Genomic DNA, 22,101 nt, shown 5'->3' with positions numbered 1-22,101 from the left:
CTATAAAAGTGTGAAATTTCCCCTTTTTTCTGTTTTCATACAATATGATCAAAGGACATAAGTGCCCATACTCTAAGAATCACAATGTTATTTTATATTCTTATTGTTGTGTTGTATTTGTTGTAAGGCGACCTTGAGTGCCCAGAAAGGCACTTAACAAATAAAATGTAGTATTATTATTATTACCCTTCCTTCTAACAACACTCAAGCATTTCGCAGGCATCCATTTCAAAATGAGAAACTATTTGCACAAAAACAAAGTTTATCAGTTTGAACATTAAATATCTTGTCTTTGTGGTGTATTCAACTGAATATTGATTGAAGAGGATTTGCAAATCATTGGATTCTGTTTTATTCACATTTTACACAATGTCCCAACTTCATTGGAATTGGGGTTGTACACAGAAGTATTCCAATATAAAGGTACAATGGTAAGGTTAGATCTTAGTTGTGTGAAGTGCCTTGAGGCTGCTTTGTGGTGATTTGGCTCAATATAAACTAAATAAATTGAATTGAAAATTGAAAAAAAAAAAGTCACTGGGTTTGCTTCACACAGGCGTCTTCTAACTGTCACAGCACTTACAGGTAACTCCAGACTGTCTTTTATCATCCTGGAGTGATGATCAATGGGTGAGCCTTTGCCATTCTGGTTATTCTTCTATCCATTTTGATGGTTGTTTTCCGTTTACTTCCACACATCTGTTTTTTTGTCCATTTTAAAGCATTGGAGATCATTGTAGATGAACAGCCTATACTTTTTTGCACCTGCGTATAAGTTTCCCCTCTCCAATCAACTTTTTAATCAAACTATGCTGTTCTTCTGAACAATGTCTTGAACATCCCATTTTCCTCAGGCTTTCAAAGAGAAAAGCATGTTCAACAGGTGGTGGCTTCATCCTTAAATAGGGGACACCTGATTCACACCTGTTTGTTCCACAAAATTGACAAACTCACCGACTGAATGTCACACTACTATTATTGTGAACACCCCCTTTTCTACTTTTTTTTTTACTAATAGCCCAAGTTCATAGCCTTAAGAGTGTGCATATCATGAATGCTTGGTCTTGTTGGATTTGTGAGAATCTACTGGTACCTTGTTTCCCATGTAACAATAAGAAATATACTCAAAACCTGGATTAATCTTTTTAGTCACATAGCACTACTATTATTCTGAACACTACTGTAGCTTGAAATAAGCTAAACAGGGCCGCTGAAAGAGGGTATAGCCATCGGTTCTACGTGTCTGTCTGATAACATCTCTACAACCAGTAGGCCTGGAGAGGTTATTGAAAGTTCATAGTGATCAGCAAAATATGTGATTGATTGGTAACATGAAGTATCAGAGGTTGATTTATCGCAGTGCCATCAGCCCTCTGCTGCCTTTCACTCTTAATATCTCGAATATGACGGGGACATTTTTCAGATCAAACCACAGACAACAAAGTGGACTTTGGTGCAGACTTGAACCCAGATCAGTTTCAAGTCATACAGGGTAGTTTTGGGACCAACATTGTGACGTAACATCCAGAATGACTTACATGTCAATGTTTTTGTTTGCTAGAAAATGAGGAAAAACAAAAAAACACAACCACGAAACCAGACTCAAAATGCCAAGATGACATTTTTATTTCCCGTCCTCTCCATCAGCTCCAAAGTGTGCCGCAAGCTACGTTCACATTACAGGCTCATGTGGACCACAGGCTCATGTGGACCATATCCTCAGATCAATCTCCCATTTCTCACATCCACAGATGTGGTTGGGTGAATGTGAGGCATCACTGTAAAGCGGTCTGAGCATTTGCATCAGATGGAAAAGCTCGATAGAAATAGAGACCTTTTAGTTTCAGCACTGTCATGGACATCTTGGTGGCTTCCCTCACTTGTCTCCTTCCATGCAGGTTCTCTGTTTTTAAGGACGCCCGGACCGTGCGTCAAACTTTACACACTCTGTGACCCAAATCCTCTAAAGACAACTGGCTGTAAAAGTGAGGATTCATTTGTGTATTTTTAAAGGAGTACTTCATCAATGTTGAAATATTTAAGTTTATTTTATATGTGTTTTTCTATAAATTTAAGGTTTTAAAGCCTGTGGATGTAAACTCATGAGTTTAAGTCCAGATCACTTTATTTATTTATTGTAAGCAGCTCCTGATGTTCTTCACTGTGCGACAGATTCCATATTTTCTGAGTCATACAAATCAAAAATCTGAAACATCCATGTGTGGTGCTGAGTCAGGTCAGATTTTATGTCTACGTCACACAGAAGTGCTTCTGATGATGACCTCTGCTCTTCATGCTTTAAAAAAGATCACTTTGTCCTGTAGTGTGAATGTAGCCGCACAGCGTGCTGAATGATGACCTTTGACACAAGCTCTCAGTGATACAGATCAACCAGAGAACTTACAAAAAACAAATCCTGATGAACTCTTACACCGTGTAGTTTTTTATTTATTTTTAATTTTTTAAGATAAAAGCTTTTCTCTTTTTATGTCCTGAAAAACAAACATCTGACATGTTTTAAACGTGTGGAATCTGTTTCCTGGTTTTAGTGAATCTGCGTTTGGTTTGAAAAGTTTCCTCCTAAAAACCGCAGCAGCAGGAAGTCTGTGTTTTTGGTGAACCTGTTTCCTGAACCAAGTCTCGCACACCGGATGGAAAGTTTCCTTTTAGTCCCTCAAGTCACCGTGAATTAGATCAGCATAAAAGAGACCAGCCAGTCTGAAAACCAACTCCTGGATGAACACCCTTCACACCTGAAAAAACAAAAACAACAACAACCCATTAAAAAACAAACAAACAAGGACCTGTCAAAAAAACAAACACAAACAAGGACCCATCTCAAAAAACAAACACAAACAAACAAGGACCCCTCAAAAACAAACAAACAAGAACCAGTCACCAAAAAAAAAAAAAACAGCCAAACAAGGACCCATAAAAAAAACAAAATAAACAAACAATCAAGGACCAGCCAAAAACAAACAACCACGTCCCCATCACCAGTCCAACATGACCTGAACAGCCTGAGCCATCCCTACAGATGGGCGAGGTGAAGGCTCGAGTCCTCTGTGAGCAGGTCAAAGGTCACCAACAGGTGCTGTCACCTCACCTGAACCCATCCAAACACTGTTTGCTGAACGTGCCCCTCACCCCCCAACTAAAAGCACCTATAAATGGACAGACACCAAGCGGTCCATTTCAGAGACAACCCGCCTCTAACAGGTGAGGTCACAGACTTGTGACCTCAGTTGGTTTGGGCGTTGACCTTTTCTGACGTCACGGCTGCTCCTCGTTCCCAGCGCTCGGCGTCCGGTTGCGTATCTGACTCCTCAGCTGTTCGATAAGTTCAGGGTTCTGCTGCTGCATCTGCTGAGCAAACTGTTGACCTCTGAAGAAAAAACAAACAAAGAACAGTTAGTGCTTGTTGACAGCAGGGGGCGACAAAGTTCTCTACTCAGGCCTGAGGACTCAGTTTGGACATGGGCAAAGATGTCTTTGTGGGTCCATTCAATCTGGACTCGGGTCAGGTCTAGAACCATGCATGTTACTGGAAAAACAACCTCAGGAGGCAGAACCATCAAATCCACCAGCTGGACTGTGGACTTCTTCCAGAACATGTTTGAAGTCCTACCTGACCACTGACCTGCAGTGAGATGGCGATGGCGTCACTCACCAACAGGACACACCAGTGTTAGCATCACACGGCGATAAAATGTGTGAACTTTGAACGCGCACACTGACAAAAAGAATCTCAACACGAGCTCAGCTCCTGTTTACTAAATAACAGCAATCAAATCTACGAGTGTCTGAAGACCAGCAGGCGTCCGTCACAGCGTCTAATCCAACCTGGAAAACAAGTGAAGACACACCGAGTCATTAAGTGTCAGGGTCGGTCCTTTACACCTGGTCAGGTACGTACGCTTGGATCAGTCCTGATAAATCTCCGCCTGCAGGAGCGCCGTGTTCAGCGTTTCCTCCCATCCCGCCGTAAGCTCCTGACATCATCCCAGACATCCTGAAACAGAGCGAGGAAACAAACTCCAGTTCAGTCAGCGGTCAAATTATTTAATCGTCTGGGTGGAAAAATGTTCTGGGAATATGAGGAAAACAGTTTACCTATTGCTACCAGACACAAAGATGGGGTGCTACAAAATAAAAATCTGAGGGTGACAGAGGTCAGTGGCTCTTGTCTGGAGTTTAATGAAGCTCTCCAACATTTGATAGTTAAGCTTTTCTGCACAAACTGTGCTGACTGAGCCTCAGGTTGGAACAGATCACATTCATTAACATGGCACAGCCCCAGGTCAGAGTGCAGAACAGCGGCTAAAAGAGCCTCCAGCTGGTTACAGCCCAAAGGAGGACAAGAGCTGGATGCCAGGAAGACAAGAGTAGTGAGATGACCACAGAGTGTCGTGGTCAGAGGTCAAAACACTCCAAGGTCAGCTTCAACCAGAAGAGATCTTCTCTTGGCCCGAGCTACAGTTACATGAGTTTGGAGGGCATCCTACAGATGGATGTCAGCCTTCTTAGTACATAACCACAGAGATCAAAGACATCTAAGAAGATGACCTGAATGTGGTAACTGGAGGTCTTTAGTCCTTAGGTACTGCTGGAATGACTTGGTGATGAAAATTTGACCTACAATATCTGGGTCATGTGGTGCTCTTTGATGATCAGGATCCAGCACCCAGATTTCTGCCTGGATGGTCCTCAGTCCTTAATCAGAACCAAGGACAGTTCCACAGGGTGGTGGATACTTCAGTGCAGTGTTTTCCAGTCCAGGGGCCTCATGTGCAAAGGTTCCGTCTCCATGCACATGAGGTCTGTTCAGATGTATCAAAAGTGAAATGACCATGAAAATGTGCGGTGCGTCATGCAAAAATCCAGGCTGGTGTATGCACGATTCTACAGCTGTTGTTCTTCTGTCGACACATAGAGGTGATGCTGGGAACCGTTAATAGTGTGAAAACAAGGTCATCACAGTGATGAGCACATCAGAGAAGCACTAATGAACAATTAACACACCCACGTGTTTGTAATTATATTGCTGGATATAAAAGCATGCACAAAGTGATGATGAAAATGGCACTAACAGTGGCTACATTAGCATCAGAGGACCTTACAAATGGTGCAATCCGACATGAGCATGTATTCAGGAAGGCGAGGATTTAAATCAGCCGTATTACTTTGTCACTGTATATAGGCCTCCTGGCCCATATTCTGAATTCTTAGATGAATTTGGTGTGTTCATCTCTAACTTATCAACTAGTGCAGATAACATTCTGATCATTGGTGACTTTAATGTTCATATAAATAAGCCTTCTGATCCATTCTGCAAATCATTTATGGAAATTGTGGATGCATTAGGATTTCAGTAATGCATTCGGGACTCAATGCACATGAGTGGAAATACACTGGATTTGGTTGTTGTACGTGGTACTGCTGTCACGAATACTGACATCACGCCTCTTGCTTCGGTGGTCTCTGATCACTCATTTATTATGTTTACAGTTTCACTGCTGTGTTTTGTGAAACAACTTTATCACTGTGGCGATGCATCAACTCCTCAACTACGACTGAACTCGAAGCTAGACTGCCTGATGTCTTAGCTTCACATTTGGAAAATGTCCAATCAGTAGACAGTCTTGTGGATAGTTTAAACTCAGCGCTCAAAACTACACTGGACATGATTGCACCACCTTTGTTAAAACCATGACCCCCCCCAAAACACAGTCACCTTGGTTCAGTGATTACCTGCATGACCTCAAGCATACTAGAGGGCTAGAGGTCTAGAATGGAAATGGCGTAGTTCAAAAATAGAAGTATTCCACCCTGCGTGGCGTGATGCTACCTTAGACTATAAGCATGCATTACTGGCGACAAAGCGGACCTATTACTCTGATTTGATCAACAAAAACAAGCATAACTCAAAGTTCTTGTTCCACACAGGGGCAACTCTTATTCATGGACAACCACCTGTAGTTCACTCTCCTTTTACAGCACAAGATTTCCTGGATTACTTTGAGAAGAAAATGGAAGACATTAGGTTGAGCATATCCCAGCATGCCTTAATCCAGCCACTACACCCTGCTATTGAGGTGGACGCTATTATTGAGGTATTACCTAGATTTACAGAATTTGATAGTATCTCACTAGGCATGCTGACAAAACTCAATGTCAACAAAAAGCACAGCCTGTTTATTTGATCCTATACCAACAAAACTGTTTAAGGACCTGTGGTCCACTCTTGGGCCGACTGTGCTGGAAATTATTAATCTCTCATTAACTTCTGGATTTATTCCTAAATGTTTCAAATCTGCAGTGATTAAATCATTACTTAAGAAATCTAATCTTGACCCTAGTGTATTGAAAAACTATGGGCCGATATCAAATCTATCATTTTGCTCTAAAATTCTGGAAAAAGTGGTGTCACGGCAGCTCGTGGACTATCTTACTGAGAATAATCTCTTTGAGCCACTGCAGTCTGCTTTTAAAAAATATCATTCCACAGACACGGCTCTCACTAAAGTGGTGAATGATCTTCTGCTTACAATGGATTCAGACACCACTACGGTTCTGGTGCTGTTAGATCTCAGTGCTGCATTTGATACAGTGGATCATCATATTCTACTTGATAGGCTGGTTGATGTCATACCAGTTGTTCTCACTGTGTTTTGTACAGTAACACTACCTCTAACCTTAGTGACATGAAATTTGGGGTTCCAGAGGGGTCTGTCTTAGGCCCCCTGCTTTTCTCCCTTTATATAGCACCCCTTGGGCACATACTGTGGCGTTTTGGGATTACCTTTCACTGCTATGCTGATCAATCAATCAATCAATTTTTTTATATAGCGCCAAATCACAACAAACAGTTGCCCCAAGGCGCTTTATATTGTAAGGCAAGGCCATACAATAATTATGTAAAACACCAACGGTCAAAACGACCCCCTGTGAGCAAGCACTTGGCTACAGTGGGAAGGAAAAACTCCCTTTTAACAGGAAGAAACCTCCAGCAGAACCAGGCTCAGGGAGGGGCAGTCTTCTGCTGGGACTGGTTGGGGCTGAGGGAGAGAACCAGGAAAAAGACATGCTGTGGAGGGGAGCAGAGATCGATCACTAATGATTAAATGCAGAGTGGTGCATACAGAGCAAAAAGAGAAAGAAACAGTGCATCATGGGAACCCCCCAGCAGTCTACGTCTATAGCAGCATAACTAAGGGATGGTTCAGGGTCACCTGATCCAGCCTTAACTATAAGCTTTAGCAAAAAGGAAAGTTTTAAGCCTAATCTTAAAAGTAGAGAGGGTGTCTGTCTCCCTGATCTGAATTGGGAGCTGGTTCCACAGGAGAGGAGCCTGAAAGCTGAAGGCTCTGCCTCCCATTCTACTCTTACAAACCCTAGGAACTACAAGTAAGCCTGCAGTCTGAGAGCGAAGCGCTCTATTGGGGTGATATGGTACTACAAGGTCCCTAAGATAAGATGGGACCTGATTATTCAAAACCTTATAAGTAAGAAGAAGAATTTTAAATTCTATTCTAGAATTAACAGGAAGCCAATGAAGAGAGGCCAATATGGGTGAGATATGCTCTCTCCTTCTAGTCCCCGTCAGTACTCTAGCTGCAGCATTTTGAATTAACTGAAGGCTTTTCAGGGAACTTTTAGGACAACCTGATAATGAATTACAATAGTCCAGCCTAGAGGAAATAAATGCATGATTTAGTTTTTCAGCATCACTCTGAGACAAGACCTTTCTGATTTTAGAGATATTGCGTAAATGCAAAAAAGCAGTCCTACATATTTGTTTAATATGCGCTTTGAATGACATAACCTGATCAAAAATGACTCCAAGATTTCTCACAGTATTACTAGAGGTCAGGGTAATGCCATCCAGAGTAAGGATCTGGTTAGACACCATGTTTCTAAGATATGTGGGGCCAAGTACAATAACTTCAGTTTTATCTGAGTTTAAAAGCAGGAAATTAGAGGTCATCCATGTCTTTATGTCTGTAAGACAATCCTGCAGTTTAGCTAATTGGTGTGTGTCCTCTGGCTTCATGGATAGATAAAGCTGGGTATCATCTGCGTAACAATGAAAATTTAAGCAATACCGTCTAATAATACTGCCTAAGGGAAGCATGTATAAAGTGAATAAAATTGGTCCTAGCACAGAACCTTGTGGAACTCCATAATTAACTTTAGTCTGTGAAGAAGATTCCCCATTTACATGAACAAATTGTAATCTATTAGACAAATATGATTCAAACCACCGCAGCGCAGTGCCTTTAATACCTATGGCATGCTCTAATCTCTGTAATAAAATTTTATGGTCAACAGTATCAAAAGCAGCACTGAGGTCTAACAGAACAAGCACAGAGATGGGTCCACTGTCCAAGGCCATAAGAAGATCATTTGTAACCTTCACTAATGCTGTTTCTGTACTATGATGAATTCTAAAACCTGACTGAAACTCTTCAAATAGACCATTCCTCTGCAGATGATCAGTTAGCTGTTTTACAACTACCCTTTCAAGAATTTTTGAGAGAAAAGGAAGGTTGGAGATTGGCCTATAATTAGCTAAGATAGCTGGGTCAAGTGATGGCTTTTTAAGTAATGGTTTAATTACTGCCACCTTAAAAGCCTGTGGTACATAGCCAACTAACAAAGACAGATTGATCATATTTAAGATCGAAGCATTAAATAATGGTAGGGCTTCCTTGAGCAGCCTGGTAGGAATGGGGTCTAATAAACATGTTGATGGTTTGGATGAAGTAACTAATGAAAATAACTCAGACAGAACAATCGGAGAGAAAGAGTCTAACCAAATACCGGCATCACTGAAAGCAGCCAAACATAACGATACGTCTTTGGGATGGTTATGAGTAATTTTTTCTCTAATAGTTAAAATTTTGTTAGTAAAGAAAGTCATGAAGTCATTACTAGTTAAAGTTAATGGAATACTCAGCTCAATAGAGCTCTGACTTTGTCAGCCTGGCTACAGTGCTGAAAAGAAACCTGGGGTTGTTCTTATTTTCTTCAATTAGTGATGAGTAGAAAGATGTCCTAGCTTTACGGAGGGCTTTTTTATAGAGCAACAGACTCTTTTTCCAGGCTAAGTGAAGATCTTCTAAATTAGTGAGACGCCATTTCCTCTCCAACTTACGGGTTATCTGCTTTAAGCTACGAGTTTGTGAGTTATACCACGGAGTCAGGCACTTCTGATTTAAAGCTCTCTTTTTTAGAGGAGCTACAGCATCCAAAGTTGTCTTCAATGAGGATGTAAAACTATTGACGAGATACTCTATCTCACTTACAGAGTTTAGGTAGCTACTCTGCACTGTGTTGGTATATGGCAATGATGATACTCAGTTATACATGCCGATAACTGCTGGTAATCTCATCCACATAAAATCCTTAGAAGATTGCCTTGCATCAGTGAAAAGCTGGATGTCTAGTAACTTCCTACTTTTAAACTCTGATAAGACTGAACTGATGGTTCTTGGTGCACTGAGACATCAGCATCAATTTAACCAGTTAACGCTTAGCCTTGGCTCATGTGTCATATATCACACTGACAAAGTGAGGAACCTTGGGGTAATTTTTGATCCTACATTGTCCTTTGGCCTCCACATTAGAAATATTATGAGGACTGCTTTCTTCCACCTGCAAAATATAGCGAAGATTCATCCCATCCTGTCTATGGCTGATGCTGAGACCCTGATCCATACATTTATCTCTTCTAGATTGGACTACTGCAATGTTCTACACTCAACAAAAATATAAACGCAATACTTTTGGTTTTGCTCCCATTTTGTATGAGATGAACTCAAAGATCTAAAACTTTTTCCACATACACAATATCAACATTTCCCTCAAATATTGTTCACAAACCAGTCTAAATCTGTGATAGTGAGCACTTCTTTGCTGAGATAATCCATCCCACCTCACAGGTGTGCCATATCAAGATGCTGATTAGACACCATGATTAGTGCACAGGTGTGCCTTAGACTGCCCACAATAAAAGGCCACTCTGAAAGGTGCAGTTTTATCACACAGCACAATGCCACAGATGTCGCAAGATTTGAGGGAGCGTGCAATTGGCATGCTGACAGCAGGAATGTCAACCAGAGCTGTTGCTCGCGTATTGAATGTTCATTTCTCTACCATAAGCCGTCTCCAAAGGCGTTTCAGAGAATTTGGCAGTACATCCAACCAGCCTCACAACCGCAGACCACGTGTAACCACACCAGCCCAGGACCTCCACATCCAGCATGTTCACCTCCAAGATCATCTGAGACCAGCCACTCGGACAGCTGCTGAAACAATCGGTTTGCATAACCAAAGAATTTCTGCACAAACTGTCAGAAACCGTCTCAGGGAAGCTCATCTGCATGCTCGTCATCCTCATCGGGGTCTCGACCTGACTCCAGTTCGTCGTCGTAACCGACTTGAGTGGGCAAATGCTCACATTCGCTGGCGTTTGGCACGTTGGAGAGGTGTTCTCTTCACGGATGAATCCCGGTTCACACTGTTCAGGGCAGATGGCAGACAGCATGTGTGGCATCGTGTGGGTGAGCGGTTTTCTGATGTCAGTGCTGTGGATCGAGTGGCCCATGGTGGCGGTGGGGTTATGGTATGGGCAGGCGTCTGTTATGGACGAAGAACACAGGTGCATTTTATTGATGGCATTTTGAATGCACAGAGATACCGTGACGAGATCCTGAGGCCCATTGTTGTGCCATACATCCAAGAACATCACCTCATGTTGCAGCAGGATAATGCACGGCCCCATGTTGCAAGGATCTGTACACAATTCTTGGAAGGTGAAAATGTCCCAGTTCTTGCATGGCCGGCATACTCACCGGACATGTCACCCATTGAGCATGTTTGGGATGCTCTGGACCGGCGTATACAACAGCGTGTACCAGTTCCTGCCAATATCCAGCAACTTCGCACAGCCATTGAAGAGGAGTGGACCAACATTCCACAGGCCACAATTGACAACCTGATCAACTCTATGCGAAGGAGATGTGTTGCACTGCATGAGGCAAATGGTGGTCACACCAGATACTGACTGGTATCCCCCCCCCCAATAAAACAAAACTGCACCTTTCAGGGTCGTTTTGACCGTTGGGTTTTTCATGATTATTGTATGGCCTTGCCTTGCAATGTGGAGCGCCTTGGGGCAACTGTTTGTTGTGATTTGGCGCTATATAAGAAAAAAGTTGAGTTGAGAGTGGCCTTTTATTGTGGGCAGTCTAAGGCACACCTGTGCACTAATCATGGTGTCTAATCAGCATCTTGATATGGCACACCTGTGAGGTGGGATGGATTATCTCAGCAAAGGAGAAATGCTCATTATCACAGATTTAGACTGGTTTGTGAACAATATTTGAGGGAAATGGTGATATTGTGTATGTGGAAAAAGTTTTAGATCTTTGAGTTCATCTCATACAAAATGGGAGCAAAACCAAAAGTGCTGCGTTTATATTTTTGTTGAGTGTATTTTCTGCAGTCTAGCATTAGGGGTCTCCAATTGGTTCAAAATGCTGCTGCCAGACTTTTGACACAAAGCAGAAAGTTTGACCACATTACACCCATTTTGGCGTCTCTTCACTGGCTTCCTGTCCCAGTGAGATCAGATTTTAAGGTTCTGCTACTAGTCTATAAAACTGTTCATGGACTGGCACCTCCCTACCTAGCAGACCTAATTAAACCCTATGTATCAGCCTCGGCTCTGCGTTCTCAGGGTGCAGGACTACTTTGTGTCCCTAGGGTGAATAAAAAGCCTGTGGGTCACAGAGCTTTCTCTTATCGTGCCCCTGTTCTGTGGAATGATCTCCCTGCATCAATAAAACAGTCAGATTCTGTTGAAAATTTCATGTCCAGACTTAAGATGCACTTATTTTCCCTTTCGTATGGCTAGCATACTGGCATTGTATGTTACTAGCTATTGATGAACATTTTCCTCTACTTGCACCCATCTTGTGTGTTTTTTAAGAGCTGACATAACATGTGAATTTCTCCTCTGTGAGATCAATAAAGTTTTATCTTATCTTATTATGCTTGTTACTCTTTAATTCATTTTATTAGTAAACGGAGCGTGCTGCAGCCTCAACTTTATCTAAATTCTGGGTCTTTTAGTGAAGCTTGGGGCTAGTGGCCGGCGATCACCTTAGTATTTCTTTTGGTTTTCTTGTTGTTTAAGGCTGTCAATTATACTGTATTTGTTGTCTTTCTGACATCTGATTCTATGTTTTTCTCTCCGTCTGAGGTGCAGCTCCATCCAGAGATGGGTGTGGTGTCTGTTCCTGAAACCCTCCTGTCCTGTGCACGGGCAACATTTCCTGTATGTTCATTTTGTGAATTGTTTTGTAATTTGTGTCTGTAGCATGGCCCAAGCAGAGGGTCACCCCTTTGAGACTGGTCTGCTTGAGGTTTCTTCCTCAAATCATCAGAGGGAGTTTTTCCTTACCACTGTCACCTGTGTGTTTGCTCTGGGGGTTGATAAGGTTACACCTCATTTGTGTGAAGCACCTTGAGGCAGCTTTGTTGTGAGTTGGTACTATATAAATGAAAATTGAAATTTAATTACAAATTATGATAACTGGCTCATAAGCTGATTCCGATTACCAAGGCCACCATTACTGGAGTTGCGCGCAGAACTGCAGCTGGCCCAGAGCGCAATACAGCAAGGAACCAACGTGCTTGGATCCATGTGTATGCACACTTTGACACATCTGAATATTTTTGTGCATACACCATGTCTCAGTAGGAAATCCATAGAAGCCTTTGAACATGAGGCCCCAGTTTCTTTGGGAGCCAAAGTACTGGACCTTTCCCATTTGTCCCTGATCTAATCTGATCAGTCAGTGTGTTCAGCCAATCAGCAGTTCTCTGAATGCTGATACATACCTTATCTGACTCCTTATGTGCAGTTAGAGAAATATAAAATATCCAATGTTTTGGGTCCTGGGGACCAGGATTAGGACACACTGCTTTAATGCACCACAGCTGAAATAGCTCACAGATCTGACATGGATTTGAGGAAACAAAATTACTTACAGCTGCTGAACCTGAGGGTTGGTCATCAGAGACGAAGCCTGGAGACAAAGGAAAGAAACACGCCTCAGTGGGACGTTTGTGCCGAGAAAATGGAATATACATATTAGAAAAAAAAATTATTCTGGGATAAAAAAAAGAACATATGTGAACCTCAATCATGAAATGCAGCTCAAAAAGTGAAAATAATAAAAAGAAGAGAAAAAAAATCTGTATTTGCTGTTGAAATAAATCTCAGTTATTGCAGTATCAGAAATGTGACTATTTTTGTTTAATTCAAAGTGGAAGAAAAACAAAGTGAAACTTTAAATATCTCTAAACTTGACAAAACTTTATAAACTCTTAACCTGGCTTTGATGGGTTTCATTTACACATAATCTGGTTTCAAACTGGAACAGTTAAAATGAGTGGTGAGGGTGAGGTGCACATTTTGGACACAAAGATATCATCTCTCAGTAAGAACACAAAAGCCTCTCCACACGTCCAGGAGGCGAACTTAAAGACTTTGTGGAACGACAAGAGCTGAGCCGCTGACTGTGAGCAGAGAAGCTTCCACTGTCGGGTCTTCCTGAACCAGATCAGAACACGAAAAACATCCGGAACGCTTTCAATGTTTCTCAAAAAAAAAAAAAGAACCCAGTTGCTTTCAAACTGACTTGTAAACACGTTTTCAGCCTCGATGGAGGTTATCTGCTCTAAGCAGGACTTGTTTAGTCCTTAGAACACATGAAGACGGGAACTCACCATGTTCATGAAGCCGGGGTTACTGAGTAAACCAGCCAGGTCCACTCCACCCACACCTGCCGTCTGACACACAGACACACACACACGTCAACACAAAGCTCAACCAGTCAAACCACTGCTGTCTCTCCGCCTCCTGCTCTTACTGGACTCTCCAGCTTGTCCTCGGCGATCCTCAGGTTGGCTTTGTAGGATTCGTTGTCGGGGTCGAGCTCCAGAGCTTTTCTGTAGTAGCTCACGGCCTCCGTGTGTTTGTTCAGGCTGGTCAGTGCCAAACTGAAACACGTGGTGACACAACAAACACATCGGTTCACAGTCTGGACTCATTCAAAAACTGGGTCTGTAAGCGGCTGGAACGGCGCCGGGCCACAGAGTGAGTGATTACCCCATCCGCCCGTAGGCTTTGCTGTAGTTTGGGTCGATCCGGATGGCCTGTTCACAGTCCTGCACGGCTCCAGCGTAGTTTCCTAGTTTGCTGTACGCTGCTGCCCTACATCAAAACAAACAAACTCTGCTTTAAACAACATTCACATGAAGCTTCATTTTTTTATATTTCAGTCAAAAAGATTTCAGCTGTTGACAAGAGATGGTTTACAGACGGAGACGCAGACCTGGTTTTACTGTCTGACATGTAAACGCAGCCGATCACATGATCCAAACATGGTCACCATTCATGTACAATCATTCATTCTGCTGGTTATTTTAACCCTGACTCAGAAGTGAAGGCTCGCCTGCAGTAACTGAGTTTGTTCTCAACGGCACTGGTCGGGTTTGGACCCGTTTTCTGGTGAGAGAGAGACCATAGCTTTTGGGTCTATGTGATCCTGTAGTCCATCCTCAGCCTATAAATTCTCAAAGAATTTCTTAAAATCAAAATGACTTAAAATTTTGTTTCTTAATATCAATCAAATCAATCAACTTTTTTTCTTGTATAGCGCCAAATCACAACAAACAGTTGCCCCAAGGCGCTCCACATTGCAAGGCAAGGCCATACAATAATTATGAAACACAGTCTACGTCTAAAGCAACATAACCAAGGGATGGTCCAGGGTCACCCGATCCAGCCCTAACTATAAGCCTTAGCGAAAAGGAAAGTTTTAAGCCTAATCTTAAAAGTAGAGAGGGTATCTGTCTCCCTGATCTGAATTGGGAGCTGGTTCCACAGGAGAGGAGCCTGAAAGCTGAAGGCTCTGCCTCCCATTCTACTCTTACAAACCCTAGGAACTACAAGTAAGCCCGCAGTCTGAGAGCGAAGCGCTCTAATGGGGTAATATGGTACTACAAGGTCCCTAAGATAAGATGGGACCTGATTATTCAAAACCTTATAAGTAAGAAGAAGAATTTTAAATTCTATTCTAGCATTAACAGGAAGCCAATGAAGGGAGGCCAACACGGGTGAGATATGCTCTCTCCTGCTAGTCCCCGTCAGTACTCTAGCTGCAGCATTCTGAACCAACTGAAGGCTTTTTAGGGAACTTTTAGGACAACCTGATAATAATGAATTACAATAGTCCAGCCTAGAGGAAATAAATGCATGAATTAGTTTTTCAGCATCACTCTGAGACAAGACCTTTCTGATTTTAGAGATATTGCGTAAATGCAAAAAGGCAGTCCTACATATTTGTTTAATATGCGCTTTGAATGACATATCCTGATCAAAAATAACTCCAAGATTTCTCACAGTATTACTAGAGATCAGGGAAATGCCATCCAGAGTAACGATCAGGTTAGACACCATGCTTCTAAGATTTGTGGGGCCAAGTACAATAACTTCAGTTTTATCTGAGTTTAAAAGCAGGAAATTAGAGGTCATCCATGTCTTTATGTCTGTAAGACAATCCTGCAGTTTAGCTAATTGGTGCGTATCCTCTGGCTTCATGGATAGATAAAGCTGGGTATCATCTGCGTAACAATGAAAATTTAAGCAATACCGTCTAATAATACTGCCCAAGGGAAGCATGTATAAAGTGAATAAAATTGGTCCTAGCACAGAACCTTGTGGAACTCCATAATTAACTTTAGTCTGTGAAGAAGATTCCCCATTTACATGAACAAACTGTAATCTATTAGACAAATATGATTCAAACCACCGCAGCGCAATGCCTTTAATACCTATGACATGCTCTAATCTCTGTAATAAAATTTTATGGTCAACAGTATCAAAAACAGCACTGAGGTCAAACAGAACAAGCACAGAGATAAGTCCACTGTCCGAAGCCATAAGAAGATCATTTGTAACCTTCACTAATGCTGTTTCTGTACTATGATGAATTCTAAAACCTGACTGAAACTCTTCAAATAGACCATTCCTCTGCAGGTGATCAGTTAGCTGTTTTACAACTACCCTCTCAAGAATCTTTGAGAGAAAAGGAAGGTTGGAGATTGGCCTATAATTAGCTAAGATAGCTGGGTCAAGTGATGGCTTTTTAAGTAATGGTTTAATTACTGCCACCTTAAAGGCCTGTGGTACATAACCAACTAACAAAGATAGATTGTAATAATGTGTTTAATATTTATTCTTCCTTTTGGAACCGTTCGTTCTCAGTTACGTCACCTTTTCCTGTACGGAATCTTAATGAAGACTAAAGTGAACCACATTTAAAATGTGGTAAGATGAAAACATCCAGGGCCCGGTTTCATAAAGCAGTCTAACCTTTTAGTCTACTAAACTTAAGGCCCAGTGACACGTGCATGACTTTGATTCATGCACTTGCACGACCTGTATCATGCAGGAGTGTAAACTCATCTTTAATTGAATGTGAGAGGGGCATCGTTGCGTGCAATTGCGCACAGAGAATTTTGAAATGTTCAAAAAAAAATCCATAACACATAAATGTTGTGCTACGTTGCGCAAGCTGCTCGCCAACACTACATGCAGCTCGTCAAATGGAGTAAAGAAGTGAACAGAGCAAGTGATCGCATCGGCGGATCGCATCAGAGATGTTAAATCTATCATAAACATACTTTAACAGCTGCACACAAAAAGGAAAGAACATGCAACTGTTTTACCAAGCCATGACAATGTAAACATGACAAATAAATACCTTTTTAGACTGCTCCAAATGCTTTATCCATCAAATTCAGCACATGCACAAACTGCGCAGCTGGAGTGCTCCTCTTTGATTCAGGAAGCGATTAGAGCCATTTTCAACAGACAACTTGCAGAGAAAATGATTAATCCACTACAAAATAATTATTTTATATACACAGCATCCAGCGCAGAGTCCAGATGGGACCACAGCGGGTGGGATCATCATGATGACGAGCATGCATCAAAGTCATGCAAGTGTCAGTGCAGCTTTAGTCAACTACAGTTAGTCGGCCAACGTTAGCCGTCTTATCACTGTTTCACAGATGGTTAAACTTGTATATTACCCATCTTAGCTTAGTTGATGGTTTTCATGGGCATAACGGCCTCACTAGTGCGGTTGCCAAGAGACGTCTTCAATGTGCAACAGTTTTGTTTACTTCCAGGTTGGCCATTGTCATGAACTATCCAGCCTTTGTTTCCTGGCTTTATTAACATTTACAGACACATATGAACAGCAGAATTATGTGCTTAGCTCTTAGCCTAGCAGTTTCACTCTTCAGTTTCTTCTTCCACACTTCTGTCAAGCCTATTTGTGCACACAACACTGTCAGTGTAACAGTGACGCCTGGTGGGTCGTGTGAGAACTGTCACAAACACATCATGACTGTCATCTGCTGCGGAGGAAGCTCTCCTTTTGAAGGAATACGAGCGACGTGGGGGGGCTCTTGAGTGTTGCATCAAGTGTTGGTACATGATAGCTGCCATTTTTTAAAAGGTAAGACACTGAAGTTTTGTTGACTAAAATATGAGCCTCTGCACCAGGCTAAAAACTTTAGTTGGGTACTGTGAAACTTTGACTAAACGCTTTGTGCAACAACTAACGACAAAAAAAAGTGAGTTTATTCGACTAAACAAGATTAGACTGCTTTATTAAACTGTGCCCAGATGTCCACGCGAGCCATCTGTCCAGCAGGAATAAACTCTGTGATGGTCACCGCTGTGCAGTTCAGCGTGAGCTGAAGGCGAAGTGGCGGCGACCCGCTGACCTGTTGCAGTAGTAGACGGCGTTCTGAGGGTTCAGGGATATCGCTTTGGAGTAAAACTCTACAGCAGCTGCAAAGTTATCAACCTTCATCTGGTCATTACCTGGAGCAAAAACAAACAAACAAACAAATAACATGGTTTCATCAATGGGAAAAAAAACATGAAGCGCACAAATCAAGCGGTCACAGTTTTTTATTTTTTTTTAAATAATCACTGCAACAGGATTGCCTTTTTCCATGAGACTATCGTTGGTGCTGATATTTTAAAATACAAACATAATGACAAAAAAACAACCACAGATTTCACAAAAAAAGTTTACTTCTGTTGAAATAGTTTTTATGAAGAACTTTATTTTGTGGTGTTTCACAAAATTACAGCAAATTTTATTGATGGTAAAGTTTTTATAAATGTAGTGAGTTCAGTTAGAGTTGACAAATGTGAAGGAGGAAGCGTACGTTAAAAGGTTCAAATTTCATGCTGCATTCAATGGAAACAGGAAACTCTGAATATTCCGTTTCAAACCAGGAGAAAAAAAAAACAAAAACAAAAAACACTAATCTCTCCACTGTTCCTTCAGTTTCTTCCCAGTTTCACTCGGACTCACCACAACAGATCTGAGGTGGATCTGCATGTTGATTTGGCACAAGTTTTACTCCGGAAGCTCTTTCTGAACAGACAAGAGTGTGTTTGAACCGGGAACCTTCTGCTCTGGAAATAAGTGCTGCCTGTCTCCCCTGACTCATTTTAACTGAACGAGGAAAAAAAGGAAGCCAAGAGCAGAAGCTGTGAGCAGAAGCTGAGAGCAATACTCTTGACCCCTTACACGAACGGTCTTCCATGTTCGTTTGGCTCCATGACACCAACATCATTACAACATTAGCTAGCTGTGCCCGGTGACTCTTGAATGGCATGCTGGGAAATGTTATGTGGGCAGAGGGGGGAGGAGGAGGAGCCTGTGCGGGCAGAGGAGGAGGAGCCTGTGCGGGCAGAGGAGGAGGAGCCTGTGCGGGCAGAGGAGGAGGAGGAGCCTTTGCTGTGGATAAGTGGAGGACTAAGAGGGCCAAGTCCTTTCAAACCGTTATCCTCACCTCTGATACCACCCAGTTAAGTGTGGGAGCTCCTGAAACCAGACTTGATCTTAAGGCAAAGAACACAGAGGTCATGATCTCGATCGTGGACGATGGCAGTGCCGGTGATCGGAGCCCAAAAACAACCTCCAAGAACCTTAGCACCTGGACCGAATGCGCAGTATGCAGCAACCGCTGAGGTTCAGGATTAGCCCAGAACACTTCACAGTCTCAGAACCACAACTCAAGCTGAGACTATTTACGGCTGCTGTCAACTCCGTATTTTTCTCCAGAGTTGGCACCTGGACAGCCAAACAAGAACAACCTCTAGATGATGTGGACACACTTCTGTGAATGATGCATCAGCAGAGAAGAAAATATCCACAGCGCAGACCTCGTCACAGGTCTTCTGAGTCCCGTGGGGCCAGCAGGTCACGTCACCAGGAACGTGTCCGACATTCTCCTTCACGTCACTGACACCCAAACACTCTGCTGCTTTGGAAACAAGTGGAATTGAACCAGTGAAGAAGAGTTTCTTACCATCGGTTTTGAGTTGCTCGGCCTCAGCTCTCTGCTCTTCAGTGGTGCAGCTGGAGGTTGCGTTGTTGTTGACCTGCGTCTGAGCCGGGAACTAATGCACAAACACAGACTCACATCATTCCAGCAAACTCAACCACAAAAACATCAAGCGTGTCAAAGCAACATGATTCATAAAAACAATAAAAATAAATAAAATAAGACAACTTCAACACCTAAAACTTGACATGATGACTTCCTCACAGGGTCTGGAACAGGGATCCAGTCCGAAAAGATCCACAGACCAGCACATTCTGCACCAACGAACCAGCAGCCAAGAGTCAAACAGCAACAATAACTGACAAAAACAATAAGTCTATCTTTCATAAACTCAAAGTGAGGGTCTAAAGGAGATGCGGTCTTCTCTCTGTGTCCACAGCAGTTCACCCAACAGGAACTCTGCACTGTCACTCAGGAGGATATACCCAGGATGCACAGAACGCCAAAATAATTTGTCTGAATATTTCAGTGAGCATTAAGCAGAGCTTGACCTGTGGATGCAGTGAAGGACACAGCAGATCCTAAATTTAGTGCAAATTCTAAATATAACAATGCCAAAATACCCTCGGTCATATGAGCCCTTTAAATGGCATCTGCAGGAGGGCGTGCACAGACATGAGCTTTTGTAAAGAGCGGAAGCTACCTTTGACCGCGTGTGATGCGCGTGTACGCTGATGTCTCAGAGATGTCTTGTAAATCACTCCAGAGCTGTTATCATGCAGTGGTGGGCACAGATAACCAAAACATTAACTTACAGATAATCAGATAACTGAAAAGTTATCTTTGATAAAGATAAACCAATAAACCACCCAAAAATGTATTGGAAGTTACAGATAACCGATAAATTCCAGTATTGTCACTGGTACATTTGCAACTACTAACAAGCGATCGTGGTGTTAAAACTCAAACACCACGATCTCTTTTGGAAGCATCAAAAGCGACAACAGACCCAAACAATGAGCCTGCACTTCTATGTTTGAACATCCTGCCCCCTGCTGGAAGCTCTTGTTTACTACATTGTATGGCCTTGCCTTACAATATAAAGCGCCTTGGGGCAACTGTTTGTTGTGATTTGGCGCTATATAAAAAAAAAATTGATTGATTGAATTGACTACATGGTTTCCAGCACAGAAGCACCCTGAGAGGAGCCACAAAGCCCAGCTCTCTACCAATCACAACGCTCCGGTCGGGTGGAGGTCTTGGAAAATAAAGTCATGCTGACTTATGGTTTGGTGTGAATACTGATAGAATAACTCCATTAATGTCAATTCTGTCATTTGTACAAAGTTAAAATATAACATATCTTTTAATGTTGAATAATGCACTAATTCTGAAGTTTTGTAATAAACACAGACAGATCGCAAAGGATTCTGGGTAAAAGTGCCTCTGCTAAACACAACACGTTAATGTGACGTGTGTCGGTGTTTACAGATAAAAGTGCTTTTGTAAAATATTCCATTTTTTATCTGTAAAAACAGGCATTTTTTACTGAGCCCTGGAAGTGTCATCGCAAAATGTTTTGCATATGGAGAGAATGTGCGCTCATTTTATTAGTGCTGTGCGCACGTTTTATAATGGGCACACGTTTTATGATATTGTAAAACGCGCACTCAATATTGTCTTGACACATAAATGTTGGCTTTACACTGTGCGAGTTTTGGCCCTTTTTCAGATGATTTTTCCATTCGTGCAAGAATTTTTTGGACTGAGTTTCAGGTTAATTGCGCGTCCTGTGTAGTGTACATGGAAGTAACAAGCTGCGTTTAACATCTCACGACCACCTCCTGATCGCCGATCGTATGGTCAGATGAAAATCAAACCTGGTCGGCCGTCGTGAGGGTATCCTGCTGCTGAAGAGCTACAAGCGTCCAACCTCTCACACTGTGCATGTGCAAACACCGCAGAGCTGTCTTGTAATGTTTTTTTTGTTTTGTTTTTAAACTTTGATGTCTCCCATCGAGAGTTTTGTAAATTAAGTTTGAAAAAAAAAAAAGCTTACATTTTGCTTCTGGAAACACAAGTTCGACATGTGGTTTTCGAACGTACAATGTGTGTGAGAACATAAATTAGGCACTCTGAACTTTTACACCGTGCGGTTCTGTAGTACAGTTTGAACTGAAACCGAGTACAGTGATTAAAAATATCATACACTGTCTGCTCAGCTTCAGGACGAATACTGCCATGAACACTACCGGCCAGTAGATGGCAGTAGAGGCCTTGAAAACTTGCCAAAACAAAATTCCAGATAATCTGTGTCTGCTACATTTAAGATGCGTGGAATTTAAACAAATGCAAATACAATAACGTCTATAAACCCAGAGAATATATTCACAAGAGTTTTAGGCACTAGAGTTTAATGCTGTTGTCCGTGGAGCCTGAACAGAGTGTCTGAAATGCATGTGTACTGTAGTGAACGTACTGAGATTACCCTATCCTACCCATAATGCACTGCTGGGCACAGCATGTGCTCACTAAAACCTTAAAAATTAGCACATTACTTTAAAACTAAAACATATATCTGATATTTTCACTTTATATAACTTCAGACATGACAGTAATTTTAAATAACTTGTCCAAAATTAGTTT

General features: G+C 42.0%; 1 protein-coding gene across 2 annotated transcripts in view; it reads right to left on the bottom strand.

Moving 5' to 3' along the window:
* Positions 1 to 2,422: 2,422 nt before the first annotated feature.
* Positions 2,423 to 22,101, bottom strand: part of sgta (small glutamine-rich tetratricopeptide repeat (TPR)-containing, alpha) — a 50,265-nt gene continuing 30,586 nt past the window's right edge. Inside the window, exons 4-12 of one of the 2 annotated variants that reach the window (XM_034179328.1) lie at positions 19,480 to 19,570; positions 17,875 to 17,974; positions 14,183 to 14,287; positions 13,944 to 14,073; positions 13,801 to 13,863; positions 13,060 to 13,097; positions 3,917 to 4,012; positions 3,263 to 3,385; positions 2,423 to 2,753 (exon numbers count right to left, since the gene is read on the bottom strand). In XM_034179328.1, coding sequence (XP_034035219.1) covers positions 3,274 to 3,385; positions 3,917 to 4,012; positions 13,060 to 13,097; positions 13,801 to 13,863; positions 13,944 to 14,073; positions 14,183 to 14,287; positions 17,875 to 17,974; positions 19,480 to 19,570 — 735 coding nt within the window. In that variant the 3' untranslated portion in view covers positions 2,423 to 2,753; positions 3,263 to 3,273. Of the gene's footprint in view, positions 2,754 to 3,262; positions 3,386 to 3,916; positions 4,013 to 13,059; positions 13,098 to 13,800; positions 13,864 to 13,943; positions 14,074 to 14,182; positions 14,288 to 17,874; positions 17,975 to 19,479; positions 19,571 to 22,101 lie in introns of those variants that run through there. The other variant, XM_034179327.1, reaches the window with a different exon arrangement.

Source organism: Thalassophryne amazonica, chromosome 10 (genome assembly GCF_902500255.1).
Source record: "Thalassophryne amazonica chromosome 10, fThaAma1.1, whole genome shotgun sequence".
Lineage (NCBI taxonomy): Eukaryota > Metazoa > Chordata > Actinopteri > Batrachoidiformes > Batrachoididae > Thalassophryne > Thalassophryne amazonica.
The sequence above is the reverse complement of the archived record's forward strand: the minus strand, read 5'-3'. Positions and strand labels throughout refer to the sequence as shown.